General features: G+C 31.8%; 1 protein-coding gene across 1 annotated transcript in view; it reads right to left on the reverse strand.

The window, feature by feature from the left end:
• The window catches only part of LOC136983078 (uncharacterized), a 139,947-nt gene extending 122,084 nt beyond the window's left edge, over positions 1 to 17,863 (reverse strand). The window contains exons 1-4 of the mRNA XM_067279711.1: positions 17,755 to 17,863; positions 17,318 to 17,414; positions 17,161 to 17,213; positions 15,562 to 15,658 (exon numbers count right to left, since the gene is read on the reverse strand). Coding sequence (XP_067135812.1) covers positions 15,562 to 15,658; positions 17,161 to 17,213; positions 17,318 to 17,414; positions 17,755 to 17,819 — 312 coding nt within the window. The 5' untranslated portion in view covers positions 17,820 to 17,863. The remainder of the gene's footprint in view (positions 1 to 15,561; positions 15,659 to 17,160; positions 17,214 to 17,317; positions 17,415 to 17,754) is intronic.
• Positions 17,864 to 18,453: the final 590 nt, after the last annotated feature.

The raw sequence follows: 18,453 nt of genomic DNA on the forward strand, positions 1-18,453 counted from the left end.
AAAGTGTATGTGTTCAGGTGAACTAAATAAAGAACATTATTTTTGAACTGTAAAACTAAATATCTGCATCCTATAATTCCCAGTATAATAAGTCCTGTTAATATATAGAAAGTACTAGTATACAAAATAAATTTTAAATAGAGTTAAAAAGGACACAAAGTCATAATAATTAAACACCATTTAGATTCAGTATTTCAACAACCATAGTAATTGTTATATAACACCTACCGCTGAGAATGGTAAGAATTGCCGAGAATCAAACTGTTTTGAATTTGATCAATTTTCTGGAACGTTTACAATCGTTCTATAATCGAATCAATATGCAATAACAAATTCGAATTTAAAACGGTTCAAACATTTAGTTAAAAAATCGAAATATATAAAGATATTTATAACAATGTCTGAAATGTTATCAGTTTAATACACCTAATACCCCGTTCGCACCGAGCATTTCAATCTAGATTGTGACCAAGGTCAGCGACTATGCCTTGGTGCGAACACCCTCGACCGTTTCAATCTCGACTGAAACGACGTTCAATCGCGATTGACTGGAGAGAGTTCTTGAAACTAGATCCAGTCATAAGAGAGATCCCACAATCCCACGCGCGTGAGAAAATACAACATGGCTACAGAACACGTGTCGGGCTATCGGCAAAGAAATAAAAAAGATGTTTGGAGAGACGATGACATCTGTCTATTATTAGATATATGGCAAGATAAAGTATTTATTTCTAATCAAAACTTCCATTTTGTGTGTTGGTGTTTGTGATTTACCGAGTAGTTATGCCAGTTTTATCATCGCTTACAATAGCCGGGTTATTCTCAAGCGAATTACCTGTGCGAACGGCACGACGTTTGAATAGCGACAGTCACAATCCAGATTGTAGGTAAATCGAGATCGAAGTTAGTCGAGGATTGTGTGCGAACGTAGTATTAGGGTACTGTATGTCATGTAAACGCACACTAAGAAGGGATTTTTCGAAATTCCCCCGGGGGGAGAGGGAGAAGATTAAGGCTTAACCTGAAGAACGGTTTCTACTGTACAATTTTAGATGCAATTTTTTGTTTTTAACTACGTTTAGTCTTCATTGAGTACTTAGGTCTTATACTACGTTCGCACACAATCCACGACTCACTTCGATCTCGATTTACCTTTAATCTGGATTGTGACCGTCGCCAGTCGAACGTCCAGCTGTTCGCACAGGCAGTCCGCTTGAGAATTACACGCGATGATAAAACTGGCATAATAACTCGGTAAGTCACGAACACCAACAAACAAAATGGAAGTTTTGGTTAGAAATAAATACTTTTTCTTGCCATATATCTAATAATAGACAAATGTCATTATCTCTCCAAATATCTTTTTTGTTTCTCTGTCAATAGCCCGACACGTGTTCCGCAGCCATTTTGTATTTTTTCGCGCGCGTGGGATTGTGGGATCTCTCTTATGACTGGATCTAGCTTCAAGAACTCTTTTGAGTCGATCGCGATTGAATCTCGTTTCAGTCGAGATTGAAACGGTCGAGAGAGGTCGCACCAAGGCATAGTTGTCGACCTTGGTCACAATCTAGATTGAAATGCTCGGTGCGAACAGGGTATGGGTATTACAGAATACGGTATGGCCTTACGGATACGATACGGAGTTTATAACCACGCTATACGGATACGCTTATGTTACGGAGTTTATAACTCGACCCTAACTGTACCAAATTTCACCTCTTTGGGTTCGGCGGTTTGCTCTGGGCGATGATGAATCAATCAGTCAGGACAAGTAATTTTATATATTTAGATTACAAATATTACTGCAAGAAATTATTAATTTGTTAACCTGTGTAATTAACACAGGTGAAAGATAGTTTGTGAAATCAACAATTTAGTAAGAAGTTTTTACTTTCCACGACTATTATAGAATATAACGTAGGAAAGTATGGTGGTTGCTCAAATTTTTACCTCCCCCGATTTCTTTGCATTTCCTGACGTTTATATACTCCATGAGCTCAAAGTGTCTCTATGAGCATTTATTTTTCATTATATTTTAGGTCTGGTTGAAACAAAATTTTTGAATCTTGGCAGGGTTATTTCTTTACAAGAGAAATTAATGATATTAAATTTCGGAGATTATCAGTCAAGCGCAGTGGTTCTCAAAGCGGGTGCCGCAAGTACGCCACAAGGGTGCCGCGAAATTTTTAAATAATTAAATTAAAATTACTTAAAATAATAGAATTAAAGTATTAAATTAAATAAATAATTAAAACAATTATAAAAAATGAATATCGGTTTTTTTCTACTAATCTTGTTACATCGCCACTTGTCTCAATGACTCGGTAATTGGCGATACGTAAATACTATTAAAAAAAACGGACTAGTTACTAGTTGTCTGTTCTTCTGTTCCTGAAGCGAGTAGAAGTGCAATATAAATGCGTTGAATGCAGTAAGTAGTGGTTTTTATTATTGTTATATGTTCAGACAATAACGAGAAAGCATCATATACAAATATTTTTCTTCTTTACAACAAGAACAAATAAATTATTAACTTGTAATTAAATTTTATAATAAAATATTGAAGTTAATTATGTCGTTAAATATTATGAATAATTTTTTTCATTAAAAAAAGAAAACGTGAAGATTCTAATGATCAAGAAGTGGTTACTGGTAGCAAAGCTAAGGAATCAATTAGCACTAGTAAATCATAAAAAATTGAGAGCTCATTTTATCACCAGATATAATAACAACTTTTGTCTTGAATATTTTTGTCTTGTTTGGAAATAAACTTACTTACTTTAAAAAACTTTTATTTTTTTCAAAGACTTTTCATCCTTCATATCTTTACTAACCGTAAAGAAGCAAATAATAATAATAATAATAATAATAATAATAGGGGTGCCGTGAATTTTATTTAATAATTTCAGTGTGCCACCAGACAAAAAAGTTTGAGAAACACTGGTCAAGGGCGACGATAGATAGAGGTTAACGGCCAAATTTCAATTTTATATTGTAGTGCACTGAAAATTATGGGAATCCCTATTGGTTCCCTTGACTTCCTGTTTGAGTGCCAGGAAATTTGTGCAAGATCGCATTGTCAGCTTTTTTAAAAAACTGAAATGGCAAACGAAAAGAGTATTCAGCAGTGGAATTAACTATATTATTAAATTTACAAGAATATAGTTTAATTGAAAATGTTAATGACCTTCTCAGAAGAATTAAATCTTTATGACAAGTGTTCAAACGTTTCAACCAAAACTTGAATGAAATGTTTATGAATATCTCATCTGAATCATTTCGCGTAGGCTTGATCCTGAAATACTATAAAGCCGTATAAACGTATATTTGGACCGTTGGAATTCCCAATTTTAATTTTTTAAAAATATTATTGCTCCATTTTTTGCCATTTCCTAATTCAAATCAGACACTTAAGCAGATCCGTCTTTTGGCGCCTGTGTTTGGTGCAAACGCATGCGCCCGGTTGCTGTTTGGAAAATCGTTTGCCATTGTTGATACAAGATATCCTGCGATAGTTTGCACGATACCCTACATAATTCACCAGGTTAATAAATGTTTTGACGTTAAGAAAATTTTCTTTATAACATTATTTATTTTTGAAACTTTTACTTTCTAATAAATCAAATCAAAGCAAACAAGACTACGTTAATTAATAATATGAAGTATTCCTGAAGTTTGTTTTATGTTATGTAAAAAAGAAATTCATTTTCTTAACTCAATCTTTAAATATACATCTTTTGGCCGATTAAAACCTCTTGATATAAGCAACTCAGGCTCTTTCTGTAATAAAAGTAAAACATTTTGTGTTTCAAAATTTACAAAACTGTACAGAATATTTCAATTTTATCTTTCTTTACCTTTGTATTAATTCCTGGTTTAAATCTAATGTATTGTAAAGTTTTAGCTAGAACCATCTTAACTTCCATCAAGGCAAATCTCATACCTATACAATTTCTTGGTCCAACTCCAAATGGCAAATTGGTGAAAGGAAGTATGTTACTCTTGTCAGATAAAAATCTACAGAAATACCTCAAACATCAAAAATTTTCATGATATATTATTAAAACTATCATATATTGAAAAGTAGTTTAAAAAGTTATAAATATTAAAACAACCTTATTATATTGTGTGACTGATTCCAGAAATCGTAAGGATTAAAATAAATGTAAAAATTAGTTGAAATATTAATTAAAATGATGTTTTAATTAACATATAAAATCTTAATAAATACAGTATAGTTATTTTTAAAAATCGTAATCAGTCTACTTCTTTAATTAACCATCGATTACAATGAAAACTTTAATCAAAAAATCTTTAATATTGTAGAAAGTAATTCATAAATAAAATGAAATTAAATATTAATTAATTAAACTCGCCTTTCGGGATCAAATTTATCTGGATCTGGAAAGTACTTAGGATCGTGATTAAGAGCATAAAGAGGTACTCCTATCATCGTGCCCTTTTCAACCACAATTCCTGTATCACCCAATTCGTGATCTTCTACTGCCTTACGCTCTAATCTACGTATATTAACAAAATATGTCATTTATAACTCAGGACTCTAATCCATGTATATTTATAAAATACATCATACATACAAGTTGTGTTTACCTAAGTCTCACAAAAAAGAACAGTTTTTTTTAATATTGATGTTTCTAATATCAGCATATATTGTTCTATCAGAGACAGTACAAATAGCATAAATAATTAACTGTCGAGGTGGAAACGAGTAGAGACACGATTCCCGCCTTCTTTTTGGACTGATAACGGTCGCCGTTACAAGAAGACGGTTAAGGAAGCGACCATTGGACTTTGAACGTGTGATCACCGGTTGGTCGTCCGGCCCGCCGTCGACGACTATAAATGGTCAATGTCGAGGCGGGAAATTCGAGTTTGCTCTCGGGATGTCAAATAACCGATAGACTCGGTTCTCAAGGTAAAGTTCGCCCGGGGACGTTATGCTATCCCTACAGTTCGTTAGCAGCATCAACTATACATCGAATTCGTCTTGGACGTCAGTCAACGCATCAAAGCCCGAAGCGAGACGGGACCGAGCGCTCTGTTTGTACGGCATCGGAAGATAGCTACCAGCCATCAACCATCTAAATCGTAGCAAGGTGTCTTTCCGACGAACGTGATCACAGGTTACTTCTAATTGAACTTTCGGAACTTTATCTAATGTTATTGGCGCACCAAGTCGGTCGCCAATCGTGTATACATTCTATGTTTTAAACTTCACTTTAACCAATACTCTTTATCTGTTCGTTAACAGATAAAGAGTATTGTTCGGCTTTTTTACAACCTTCCCTCTTCCCAATTCTTATTTTCAGCGTCTTTATTCGACGCTTACGGTCAAAATTCGTCCTCTGAAAGAGTATTTGAACCGATTTTTAGTTTAGTTTTAATATATTTCGTACGTAATTAACTTTTTCAGAATATTGAAGGCGGGACTTTACGCTTTCGTAAGGTTGATTATGGACGACGGCGTCCGCTATTTAGAGGTAAATACAATACATATCCTATTTGAAGGGTAAAAATGCCTTTAAGTACAGTTTTCCGCTATTCGGGAGTATCCGTTAACGTTGGTTTCACTGTATTATGATTTCTTGTTTACAGACCTGACATAACTCTGGAATTGTAAAAATTCGTAGCCAAAAAAGATTTCCAGAAGTATTTTGATAGTAAGAAAATATCAACTTTTAAGTGGCCTTGTATTTTATTTCATTCACTATTCCCCTCATAATCTTACGAGTTAGAGTATTCCGTTCTAAACATTAAAAAATAATAATACAGTAGTATTATTTTTTAATGGAAAAATCACTCATTTATAAGTAAGGTGTCTATCTAAACATGTAACGTATTTTCACGTTCAGCTAATAGTTCTAAATTATGAATGCATTATTCGTAACTACTATGACCAGTAAATACTACAAATCGAGTTTCTATCTATTGGCGCAACAGCATAATTTAGAACTAATGCTTCCTCAGAGTCTAGACGTTTGTGTAATACCCGGCTATGTTGAGCTTCGCCTCTCACCTACGGTTGCCCTACCCAAGGATCGGCAAGAAGGCAGTCTGCAAGGGTACGTCCGAAGAGCCGTAAACTCCAATTTCACCTCATCTCAAGCAGCCTTATAACTCCAGTTTATGAGATAGAGCCGCCGAAAAAACTTCGACTCGTACGGCATACTATCTACCACTCTTTAGCCCGTCCGCACATGATGACACTCGCGTTGATCAATATGAATCGCATGCGAGTGGTAGCATTCGATAAAAAGGAGGGGAGCAAGAACCAAGGGGTCGTCATTCGTAGCTCCCACCGCTAGTCGGACTCGAAGCAGGAACGCCGAAATTCTACGCTTGAAGCCGCTACGCCACTACGGATTTTGTATTGACTCTGTCATCCGATTCCAATACTTGTTGAGGTATGACGACCACTTATTTGTAAACTCTCTCTCGGGTTCGAACTTTCCTATGTTAGTTCATAATATCTCTGTCCATGTTATTCGGTGTAACTGTTCTTTATTGTTTCGTAATAAATTCTGTTTGTTATTGTAACTGATGTCGTTTATTCGAATATCGTCTCGGTCTTATCAACGATCCCTCTCTCCTCCTCCACTCGCCTTACAAATAATTAGTTCCAGACTGGACAAGCCATCCTCGACAGTGGGGCAGGTTTTACCGACCGGTTAACCGAGAAAAAGGAGGTCCGACGCCGTCCGACCTCCCGGTGATCCCACACCTGTAACGCTCACTAGGGTGCGTCTTTCAACACGGTTCGTCGGCGATCGATCAAGCATTTAAGTCTCGATGCGGCTCTCTGGTACTTTTGTTATACTGTTTCCATGCCAATTTGGCTCTTCTCACTTGACAAACTGCCGACCCTTGCCCTAGCCGAATCCATTATGGGTATGGTAAAAAAAAAAGGTCCTTTTAGTGACTAATAAGCGAAGAGCTAAAAATGAATGTCTTATGATGTTTAAATGTTAATTATTGTAACGTCGTCACAATACCGGGCTGTAATTTTTAATCATATTTTAATTAAAATTAAATTATTGACTAGTTCAATTCTACACCAAATTCATCTCTCTATACAGTAAGGAAAAAGTCTTGAATTGAAATCATATATTTCCGGAAGTTCATACAGTTAATCGAAGTCTCCTTCCCCTAAGATTTCCATATCTGGTCTCGACGACCCACGGACCGACAAACAACAATAGTTCTGCAATTTGAAAATTGCAGCCCAACGATAAGAATGAAATGTAATATTATAATTCCATTAAATCGCAGAAATATTTTAAAACTCCAGTATGAATGATTTTTTGACTTAAATTTTAACTACCTCTAAAATTACCACAAATAGATTTAAAGTATACACTACATTAATATACAGGGTATCCCAAATTAAACATGTCATTTCGTAATTGTTTACACAAAAATTATTCATCAGGAAGTCATAAAAGTTTGGGAACGCCTTAATGAGATGATGGGAATTTTTTCTAGAGCAAAAGAACGTTTAAAAACCACCACTAGATGCAGTATTATAGCTTTATATAGAACATAACAACGAACTACACAAGTTATCTATATAATGCGAACAGAACATATTCAAAGTATAACGACCATTGTCTGCTTCCATCTAAAAGGGTAAAATAGAACGTTCAACAGTTGCATACAGTGTATGCCTTGGAATGCTACGCACATGGCATGCTATGCTGTCTTTAAGGTCTGAGAGAGATATTATGGGATTAGGTAGTCCAATTCTTTGAGATAGCGCCAGAGCCGAAAATCGCATGGATTCAGGTCTGTGGATCTCGCAGGCAAATATGCCAAGATTTCCGCTTGAAAGCTCCTTCTAGTGGTGGGTTTTGGAACTAACATTTTTGTTAGAGAAAATGTTCACGTCATCTCATCAATGCGTTCCCAAATTTTCATGATATTCAAATGAATAATTTTTGCTCTAGCCAGCTGTAAAAGGGCATGTTTAATTTTGTGACACCCTGTATCTTCTTAAATATATAAAAGCAAGAGAAAAATAATAAGATTACAAATTGCTTGTTAGTTAATCATATATAATATATTAATCAATTACCGAAAAAATCATAACGTTATATTAAAATATGAAATGTATGAAAATTACCTTACTGCTGTAGCGTGTTTTCGAAGTATTTCTTGAACGAATGCTTCTAAATACTTCATTTCAGAAACCGTATCGTAATTTAATTCTCCCTTAAAAATTTTAATTTACAGAAAATAATAAGAGAAAATAAGCAATTTCGAAGTGTTAGTTAAACAATATTCACTTATTTCAAATTAACTACATAGTTAATTGACAAAAATGTTATCAAATGAAAGCATAAATATCAAAATCTTAAACAGTAATTTACAATCTTTCAATATAGAATTCGAATGCAGATTACTGCACAAATCAATGCAGTAATCAAATTTGTGTCACACTCTGTCCAGTATATTTATGTCAATCTGGATAATAGATTGTGTGATATACGTTTGCAGTTTCTGTAAAATAATAGATAAGGAGCAAAAACATCAAATCTTTCAAAAAATTCCATAAAAAACTTAAGGATGTGAGACATGTACTTAATTTGAAATAAAGTATCTAAGTCGTTGACATTATTTTAGCTAACATATATACAGTTATATACGCATCGTAAAACTCTTGACAAGTTCGTCGATTATTAATTACATATATTTTGATTTCCTTCAGTTTTTTTACTGATCTGTAAAGTCTTGTAAAGTGTTAAATAAAATCAATGAACCTACCGACTTTTTAATAGTTTCATCAACTTCGTCAATAAGTTTTTCTTGTATATCTGGACTGACTGCTAATTCATGAGCAGAATACGAAATAGTGAATGTTGGACCAAAGTATCCGGCAATGAAAAACACAACGCATTGGCTCACCACATCATCCAAATCAAATTCTGTATAAAGAAAAGTTTTAATTATGCGTAAAAAATTGTGACCTATATTCCATTCCAGTAGAAAGCCGGATGGCCAGGCGATTAAAATGTCAGTCTCGCACTCTGGGATTTCCAAAGCATATATAGAGGTTTCAAGGTCGCATGTCACGTGATAAAACACACGTTTGCTCCGCCCATTCGCCATTTTTGTGGTAGTTTTCGCTCGCTTAGCTTGCACGTAGTCTGTTATTCGACGTCTTTTTTTAGTTTAAACGTACAAAAATACTGCAGTTCTATTATCATGGATTAAGTTAAAAAAGATTCTTTTCTTGCAAGCTATTCTAGCAGTCTAACAGGACGAGATGCAGCTCTGTACGAAGAGAAAATTTCGTTATGTCAAGGCGATCCATACGAAGCCAGTTTATCAGACTTCGTCGTATATCAAGAGTTGTGGCCGAAAGTAGAATTTGGTGACATTATAAACTATTTGGTTTTCACAACAAATTTCTACACCCTGTCACAAATGAAAGCTTATAAATCTTTAGAGGCCCATAACTATTTAACAAGTGGCTGGGTTTCTCCTGATATAAAAGTAAAAGTAATGAATAACAGCGAAGTAATATTGCTTGGAAAGATATGTTTTCTTTTGTTTGTTTAAACTCGTGTTTTTACGTATTTCTTAAGTAAGAATTTTTGTCTGAAAGTAAAAGTCTAATTAAAAACAGCCGTGGAAATTTTTTAATTCAAATTGTTCAGTACCTTTATTTTCTAGTTGAAACTAGCATATAATAAGTCTACTTGCTTTTCGTTTTAACGTGTAATGTTTATAAGTTTGCACTAGCTAAAGCCTGAAATTACGTTAGTTATTCGTTTATAAATGCACTATACCTAACTAAATTAATATAAGCAAATCAGTAAACTCTTTTAGGTTTTAAAATATAACTTAGTGTTTATTAACGTAAATATTGAAATGAAATGTTTCTGACAAACTCTTGTATTGATATTCACTTTATTCGTAACGAAATTTTTCCGGTTAATTCTCGAGAGCCATGCAGTTTGCCTTCGTCGTGAAAGCTCCTCAGTTTGAGATCCTTGATGACAAATAATGCCGGGAATTTTAAAAAATGATGTTCCTTTGTTCTTGAGTGAACTAGCATTACACCCAATTACACAACAAATCACCATAGTGATATTCGCGACGAAAAAAAACAACACAAGAACTCCAGTTAAAACGCACGTGAACACACACAAAACGTAAACAAGTCACAAACAGTCACAAAGATGGCGCTGGACAATTGCGCATGCTCATGACGTCACTCGTGATGTCGACATGAACCTCTCTATATGTTACTATATATGTTATACATTCCTTTCGTTGTTGCGATACCTCGGGAGATCGTTGGTTTATTTCTATAAACCATGTCTTTCGTAAATTTTAAATTTATAAATAAATTCATAAATAAAAAGACTATTTTGAATTTCTGGAAATTGTTACAAAGTGCATTTAGTACGAAAAACTTTATATTTATTTGCTTATTTATATGTTTACGTATATAATTATAACATAATTATTTGAACAACGTTATTATTTTGGCCGGATGGCCGAGCGGTAAAGGTGGCAGCCTACCGCTCTGGGGGACCCGGGATCGAATCCGAACGGGTCGAATAATCCCCAGGAATTTTTCGGGGGGTGGTCCGTTCGGATATGTCGGGCCCCGTCCCTCACCACCCGGTCGCCCCATTGTGGGCCTGGCCGAACCCATAATGGGCCCACTAAAAGAGGCCCTCTTAGTGCCCACAGGGCGGAAAGAGTTAAAAAAAAAAAAAAAAAGTTATTATTTTTTTAATAACAGTAACATGCAAAGAACATATGCATTGGGAAGATTTTGATGCAGACAAAAATCTTTATCATATTTGTGGAAAAAGTACACTTCAATAATCAGTGTAGCCTCCCTTGTTCTTTTAAACGTTCCTAATGCGATCAGCCATAGAATTAATAACACTTCAATATACACTCAGATTCCTTAAATACTATGTCACACACACCTTATATCTCTGATTAACAACATTTATTGCTTTAACAAAGGTTTTCAACCTGATCAACAAGTCATCGTCAAGTATTTTCAATTCTCTGGAAAGTTTTTATGGTGGTTACAATATACAGAATTATGTCGACAGAGTGCGCGATAAGTATTAGATTTTACTGCGCTATTTTTCATCACGTATTTCCAAGCCGATGGTATTACTGTGGCATCTTTGTAATTCATACATTTGCCAGTAAGGCTAGATCTATATACAGTCAAACCTGTTTTTATGCGCTCTTTTTATGTGCGATTTTTATTTGTGCGATTTTTTTAATGCGAATTTTTAATTTGTGCGGTTTTTTTTGTGCGGTACAGTTGGCAACTAGTCTCGTGCGATTCGTCATGTCTCACGTTGACTTATTATAGCTAAATAAACTTATTATAGCATAAATGCACTTATTATAGTAATATTATTGCATGAATATGCGAAAAATGTTTTTTAAGTCAACAAAACACCACCTGGACGAAAATATGTAAAACAGACGATAGACCAGACGATGCAGTCAAGTGCTGACATCTGTTGTCAATAAATTCTATTTCGTACGGTTTTGAGTTATTTTCTATGTGAGACTTTTTTTATGCGGTCCCTATTGACCGCATAAAAAAATATTTTTTCAATTGTGTTGCGAAAACTATTTTTTATAGCCCCTCGTGAAGTTTCGTGCGATTTTTTTATGCGTTTTTTTTAATGCGGTCCCTATCCCCCGCATAAAAACAGGTTTGACTGTATTTCAAACTTTTCTAAAGTCATTGCTAAAGACAGTGAGCGCCCCGTCATTAGCAATGACTTTAACAATCTTAGCCTCATTCCATTCAACTACCGAACCATCTGTTTGTGCTAATCTGGATAGTGCTGTAGAATAATGCCATTTGTTTACATCATTTATACGCTTTTCAAGCCGCTTGCTGAGGTTCCTGTTGGTGACACCTACCCACTCTTTGTCCAAACCTAATTGATCATATTTATATGGTATCTTTTATATCCCAGATTGTTCTTCCTTCTTGATCGTATCTTAATATTAATAAGATGACTTTAAATAATTGAAAAAAAATCGTAATGCTTACTTTCAGTTTTGTTATCTTGATTCTCTATTGCTTCTAATAACAACTGAAGAAAATCTCTAGGGATATCTTCCTGTCGAAATATATGAATTATCTCATAATTATTCTTTTTACTGATAATTTACTTAAATTACCTTTTTTAACAATTTTCTTTTGCCTATAGCGTCATTGATAACAAGTTTAAAAAAATCGAGAGATTGGGGGTCAAATACAGCCAAGCGAATGAGTCTGGCCACAGAAGGAAAAAGCGCTGCAAAAAATAATAACGTATATCAGTATAACTTTCGAAACTGATCCATATTAGTAGTTCAAAAATTTATAGAAAATTTACGAATTATTTAACGATGTGAAGAATGTTATTACAGGATGTCCCAAAATTTACTGTACACTGCAGACATTAAAAATATCACCCACGAATCTGAAGTTAAATGTACACCACTTTATTATTATATATTGAAAGAAAATTGTAGTGTGGGATTAGAGAAGATATAAGAAAACATTTTTAAATTTGAAAATATTGAAATAAGAAAAAATGACATGATCTCATAATAAATTTTGGGACATCGTGTATCCATGCGTATTTACCAAAATAATTACATTCTGATTCTGTAATGAAACGAGCAAATTTCAGATGATAATATTTATATGTTGTAAATGAATACAAATTTAAATATTTATAGATTACCGATGAAGAATTAAAATATATATGTACAATATATATGTAATATATATAAAAATGTATAAAAATCTTAAAGGTTTAGAATTCTTGATTGTTTTAACATACTTCCAAGTACAAATCTCCAAGGAATTGGACCGACACTTTTGCTTGCAGCCTTTACAAAAGGATTATTTGGATCTTTTCTTGAATCAAGTTTAATTCCAAAAGCAGTCCTGGCGATAACATCTATTGTAAAAGCACTTGAAAATCTGAAAAGAAGTGAAGAACAAATATTACAATCCTATACGATTTGTTATTTTATAGAATTAGAGTTTTATCAAAATAGTACTTAAATAATAAACGAAACATAATGAACATCACGGAGTAAGTATAAACATTTGATTTGTCTGTTTATGTAATGTAAAACCTGTATTCAGTATACAGCATGTACGATGGTACAAACCATCATACTTATGATGCATTATAAAACAAGTAATATAAAAAAAATTTTTTAAAGTCAATTCCTACTTAGGTCAACAAAGAAAAATTTTATTTTAGTTACTTTTTATTAAATAATTACAATTAATATAAATATGTTTAAACACATGACAGAATCACAATATTAAGTAGCAAAACAGAAAGAGAAATCGGAATTGAACCCAAAGCATAAAATTTCTTCAATTTTATTTTTTGAGAAAAATCCTTCATTCTAACCACTAAGCCACAACTGCTAACTCACTCTCGAAAATCATTTGGATAAAACGTCTACTTAAAGCAAAAATTTTCAAAAATTTATTGATTTTCGCAAGAATTGAACTCGCATTCTTCACCTTCACGTGAAAGATACTGAAATCCTTGCATTTTACCGATTGAGATACTGCCTGTTGATTTCAATTTTTATTACAAACTGCTAAAACTCTATTTAAAGTATTAATAATTAGGTTAATGTTACCTGTGGTATCGAAGATGGCGACAAGGAAATTTTTTCCCTAGATACTAGACGGCGAAGGGGAAATTTATTAATTTGCATAATGCGACAGATAGTACGGGTACGCCCCCTAACGTTCAGATCACTCGGTATTCTACTTCGAGATTATCCATTGTTAATCTGCTTCCAGATTATCACTCGATAATCTGATTCGAGATTACCGGAAACGCGGCCATCTCGAACGTAGGGAAAAAAAAAATTTCTCCGTCGCCGTCTAGTATCTAGGGAAAAAATTCCCCGTCGCCATCTTCGATACCACAGGTAATATTAACCAATAAGTAAATTTAATTAATGAATTAACATTTGAAAAAACTGTATTAACATCAAGTGACATTCACTACAAGTTTTAAAAAATGTATTTGAACTTGAGTGGATGAATAAAAAGTATTTTATTAACGATTGAAAATTTGAACGAGATATATATAGGAAGAGTGTGAACTAATAGTAGGAATTTAATAATTCATCATAAGTGTGATAAGTAATATGTATACAATAACAATATACATGCACGAATTACCATTTAAAGTACAAAATCCCCATCTGTGAAGTTAATTTAACCTTGTCATTAAACTTCGAAATAAAAAAATACCATGGTAAAACCGGCAATGATGTACTACAGCGCTGACACGTGGGCCCAGGAGAAAAAAAGACTCATTGGATAGAGAGAAGTGAAGAAGACAGATTAAATATGAGAATGCTAACCCCGTATCATGGGAAAAAGCAAAGACAAAAAAAAATTAAACTTCAGAATAATGTACTTTCACTCGGTGGACAGCTGTCAGCCATTTGCTAAAAATTCTTACTGCTCAGCTTACTAAAAGCAACGATAAACAGGATGGAAGGGAAAAAATGAATAAGAAAAAGCTTGGGATGGATTGAAGAGTAGATTTGGTAAGATACTATCTACAATATTTTAATATAATTACTGTACTGTATAATAAAAATGATATATTATTACTTTATATACATTAAATTTCATTGAACACTCGAAACGTAATGTAGACAAGTAAGTATTTTAAAATCGAAATCAAATCTTGAAATTTACAATCGCTATATAACATTGTAATATTTGATCTTTTTAGAAGGAAGTTATCCTAATATTGGCAGAAGATATTCTGCCAATATTAGGATAACTTCGTTTAAATAGTCGGAAATAATAAAGCTTGTCTATATTCGAATCAGAGTTGTCAGCCATCGTTTTTCTTCGTTAATTTATAGAATCAATTTTAATTAACCAAAATCAGCGGGTAACTCAGCCGGCAGTTTGACCAAAGATTTAAAAAATAATTTTTCCCCTGTGAGAAGAAGAAAGTTTTTTGACACTTTAACTGCTCACCATCCAGCCGTCTATCAAAAAGACATCTTTAGGTATGTACTGTACAAAGGTATCATTTAATTTAAAATAATACTAAAATGAACAATATACTTGCTTATTAATATCTACTTCCTTTCCATCTTTGGATTCTTCTATGATATTGTTAATAAATGTTTGGCAACATTCATCCAATGATTTGTCCATCTACAAAGAGTTAGGAAAAAATCCATAATATAAAATTTATTTCATGCTGTTAAATTTTGCTCTAATTTATATTTTGATATGTAACTTTGAAGCAAAAAACACGACTGAATAATTCGTACCAGTCTCAATTTTCCAGAAGTGAAAGTGGGTGACATCATACTTCTCAATTGTTTCCATCTTTCTCCAGTTTGAGCGAATAATCCCTTATCCATAATTGGATTTCCGAAACGAAAACTCTATATTTTTATTTTATTTTATTGATTATTTTATTATCACACAATGTTTATTAAAACAAATATTTATTAATGTTTTATTATTTTAATATTTACCCTCTGATCCGAAAAATAATGAAAATCCTTCACAAAAACAGTTTTTATCAATTCTGGATCCGCTATCATTAACGTAGGATTCGATCCTTCGTAAATACTAATAAAATAAAAAAGTATAAACATAATTTATATATTAAAAACAACATACAATTAAATTAAATAATGCCAACATTTATATTAATTTTACAATAACTGAATATATTCGGTATCTGTATTTAAAAACAACTGACATTAATTTATTTAATACCATTTAATTTAGTTAGGAAATTTTTAATGTTAGTATAAATTATTGTTATATTTAATTTTCAGTTGAAGTTATTAAACATCAAATTTTATGCAGCGCAGCTTAAGCAGTAATTCTCATAGAATATTTATCGCTTCTCAATTCAGAATTCCGAAACAATTTTAAATATGTTTTGTAAAGTTTAAAAACATCACGTTTGTATTATTATAAAGTGGACATATAAAAATCAGATAAGTATTTAAGCAGACAATAAAAATAGTTTAATTTTTATTACCTTATTCATAAATGATAATCATAATACCATTTATCGTTTCGATAATAATTTGGTTTGTTTTATGATGCAAAATATACTCTTGCTCATACTTATTTATACAAATTTAAAAATAGTTCTAGTAAAGCGGTTTGTATTGATTTTTTTTAAAATAATAAGTTTTCTGCCAATAAATAACAATTCGAGTGAAATAATGCAAGAATATTTCTGGTAGTTTTAATTAGAAAACCGATTTTAAAAGTAACTTTTTTTATCATACTTAAGATTTATTGAAATGGCATCATCATATAGCCCATAGTTTTGCAAGTGTATCTTCCTTAGGGATATTCAAATATTATCGAGGTAGAATTTCTATAGTTTTTGAATCCATTCCCTCCTTCGTGTAAATAATTATATTGATGGTTTCTTTACCACTAAATTATGTAAGAACGTGCTTATTTCTATTTTTCTTATTAACATAAAAAAGGTAATTACATGTTTAAAGAAATAAATTTTATAATTCTAATTTAGCACGATAATTCAATATTTACGATTTTGATAACACAGTTAAGATAATAAAGCTAAGGTATTAGTACTTAGAAATGTGAGTTTTATTAGCAAATATAGATTATGACATTTTTAATAAAAATAAAATTTTTACTCACTTATAATCAAAATATTTAAACCTCAGAAGTGTTATATTTTATGTAAGATTAACTTGATTTTTCCCTTTCCCTTAATGACCTAAGAATTATTTTTTAAACTCTTCGTTGTGAACTATCGATTGTTATGTAACATTTTAACGTCACATTCAAGTAACAATTATACGTAAAATAATGCCTAACTCGTTTCTTTCTTCTGTCTCATTTGCCTCATTCCATATAATTTTTTTTTTATTTTTTAAAGTATCAAACAGTTTACTCTTATAACAGATGGATAAAAATTATTATAAAAATAAAAAGTATTAATTATAAAAATTAACTGTTTAAATAGTTTAATCTGATTTTAAGTAATATTTTTTAAGTCACGTACATCTGTTATTTTTATAAAGATAAAAAAGAAATATTTTGAAAAAAAATTAATTGCAAATAAATAAATTTATTACCCAAATATTTTCCCATATTTGTTATACCATTCTTGTTCTTGCTTGGCTTGATTCTGAAAGTAATTTTAATAATGATAGATAAGGAATTTTCAGTTTATACTTATGTTTAGTAACTTGAAATATCTTTACATTGTAGAATAATAAAAAATAATCTTACACATTTTATATTCCAACCTACTGATCCAACCAAAAATCCTGGAGGCACTTCAGGAATTCCTCGATTTTTCCAATAACCGAAGTTTCTTGTCATATATCTACACAAGCAATTTTTGTTGTTACAATTATAGTATCAATATAACAAAATACTAGTTTGGTGTATTAGTGATGAAATTAATTCATATGTAAAAGAATGTTATTGCTAAATTTTTAAAATCATTTTATAATTTAATATACTGTAACGTATTTAAAAAATTAAAAACTATTAGCTTAAATATTGTGAATAGAATATGCACAACGTATATGTTAAATAGTATTTTTAACAAATAAAATAAAACATTATTTCTAACAATTTATGTTTATTAGTTAATACTTATGTGAATTATATATATATATGTAAAAAAGTAAATAAAGTCAAGACCACAATAATGTACTTACAGATAAAAAGCCAAGAAAAGGCCCAAAGGAAACAAAACATATACAGGAATACTAAAGATATCCATTATTTTGTGCAGAATATGCAACTAGTAGTGGTGTAATTTGTGATTTAAAACAATTATATCAGTGAATAGTAATCAGTTCTATCAATTCAATAGAATAGAAAAGATATTATATCTGCATTATTTAAATCCATGATCTATTGTGCAATATTCTGTTTTTGTTTTGAAATATTACTGTTACATTTATTTATAAATGAATGAGAAATAGACATTCGCATATAAAAACGTTCATGCCACAAAGTACTGATAAGTTTAAAGAAGAAGTTATTATTGAATGAATAATTGTTTTCATACAGAGTAAGGCTATTTAAATGTCGATATCAGTATCATGGATCAATGCTTCCGATCAACAATATCTCCAATAACAAAGATTATAACAGTTAGATATTACATATTTTTTTAAAAATAAAACTGAAGCTAAAGTCTTAAAAAAGGAATCACCGTTTATTCATTTTCAATGATCCGGAGTAAAACTTTTGATGAACGATCTTTCTATATAGGCTACTCGGCCGTCATAATTAAAACTTCCTTTAAAAACACAAGAAAAAATATCCAATTAAAAATACAATTTTAGAAAATTGGAACTGGCGATGCCTCAGACGTAAAACAATTTTAATTGTAGAATTAGTTCTACAAT

This window comes from Centruroides vittatus, unplaced genomic scaffold (genome assembly GCF_030686945.1).
Source record: "Centruroides vittatus isolate TY-2023 unplaced genomic scaffold, ASM3068694v2 contig_875, whole genome shotgun sequence".
Taxonomy (NCBI): Eukaryota; Metazoa; Arthropoda; class Arachnida; order Scorpiones; family Buthidae; genus Centruroides; species Centruroides vittatus.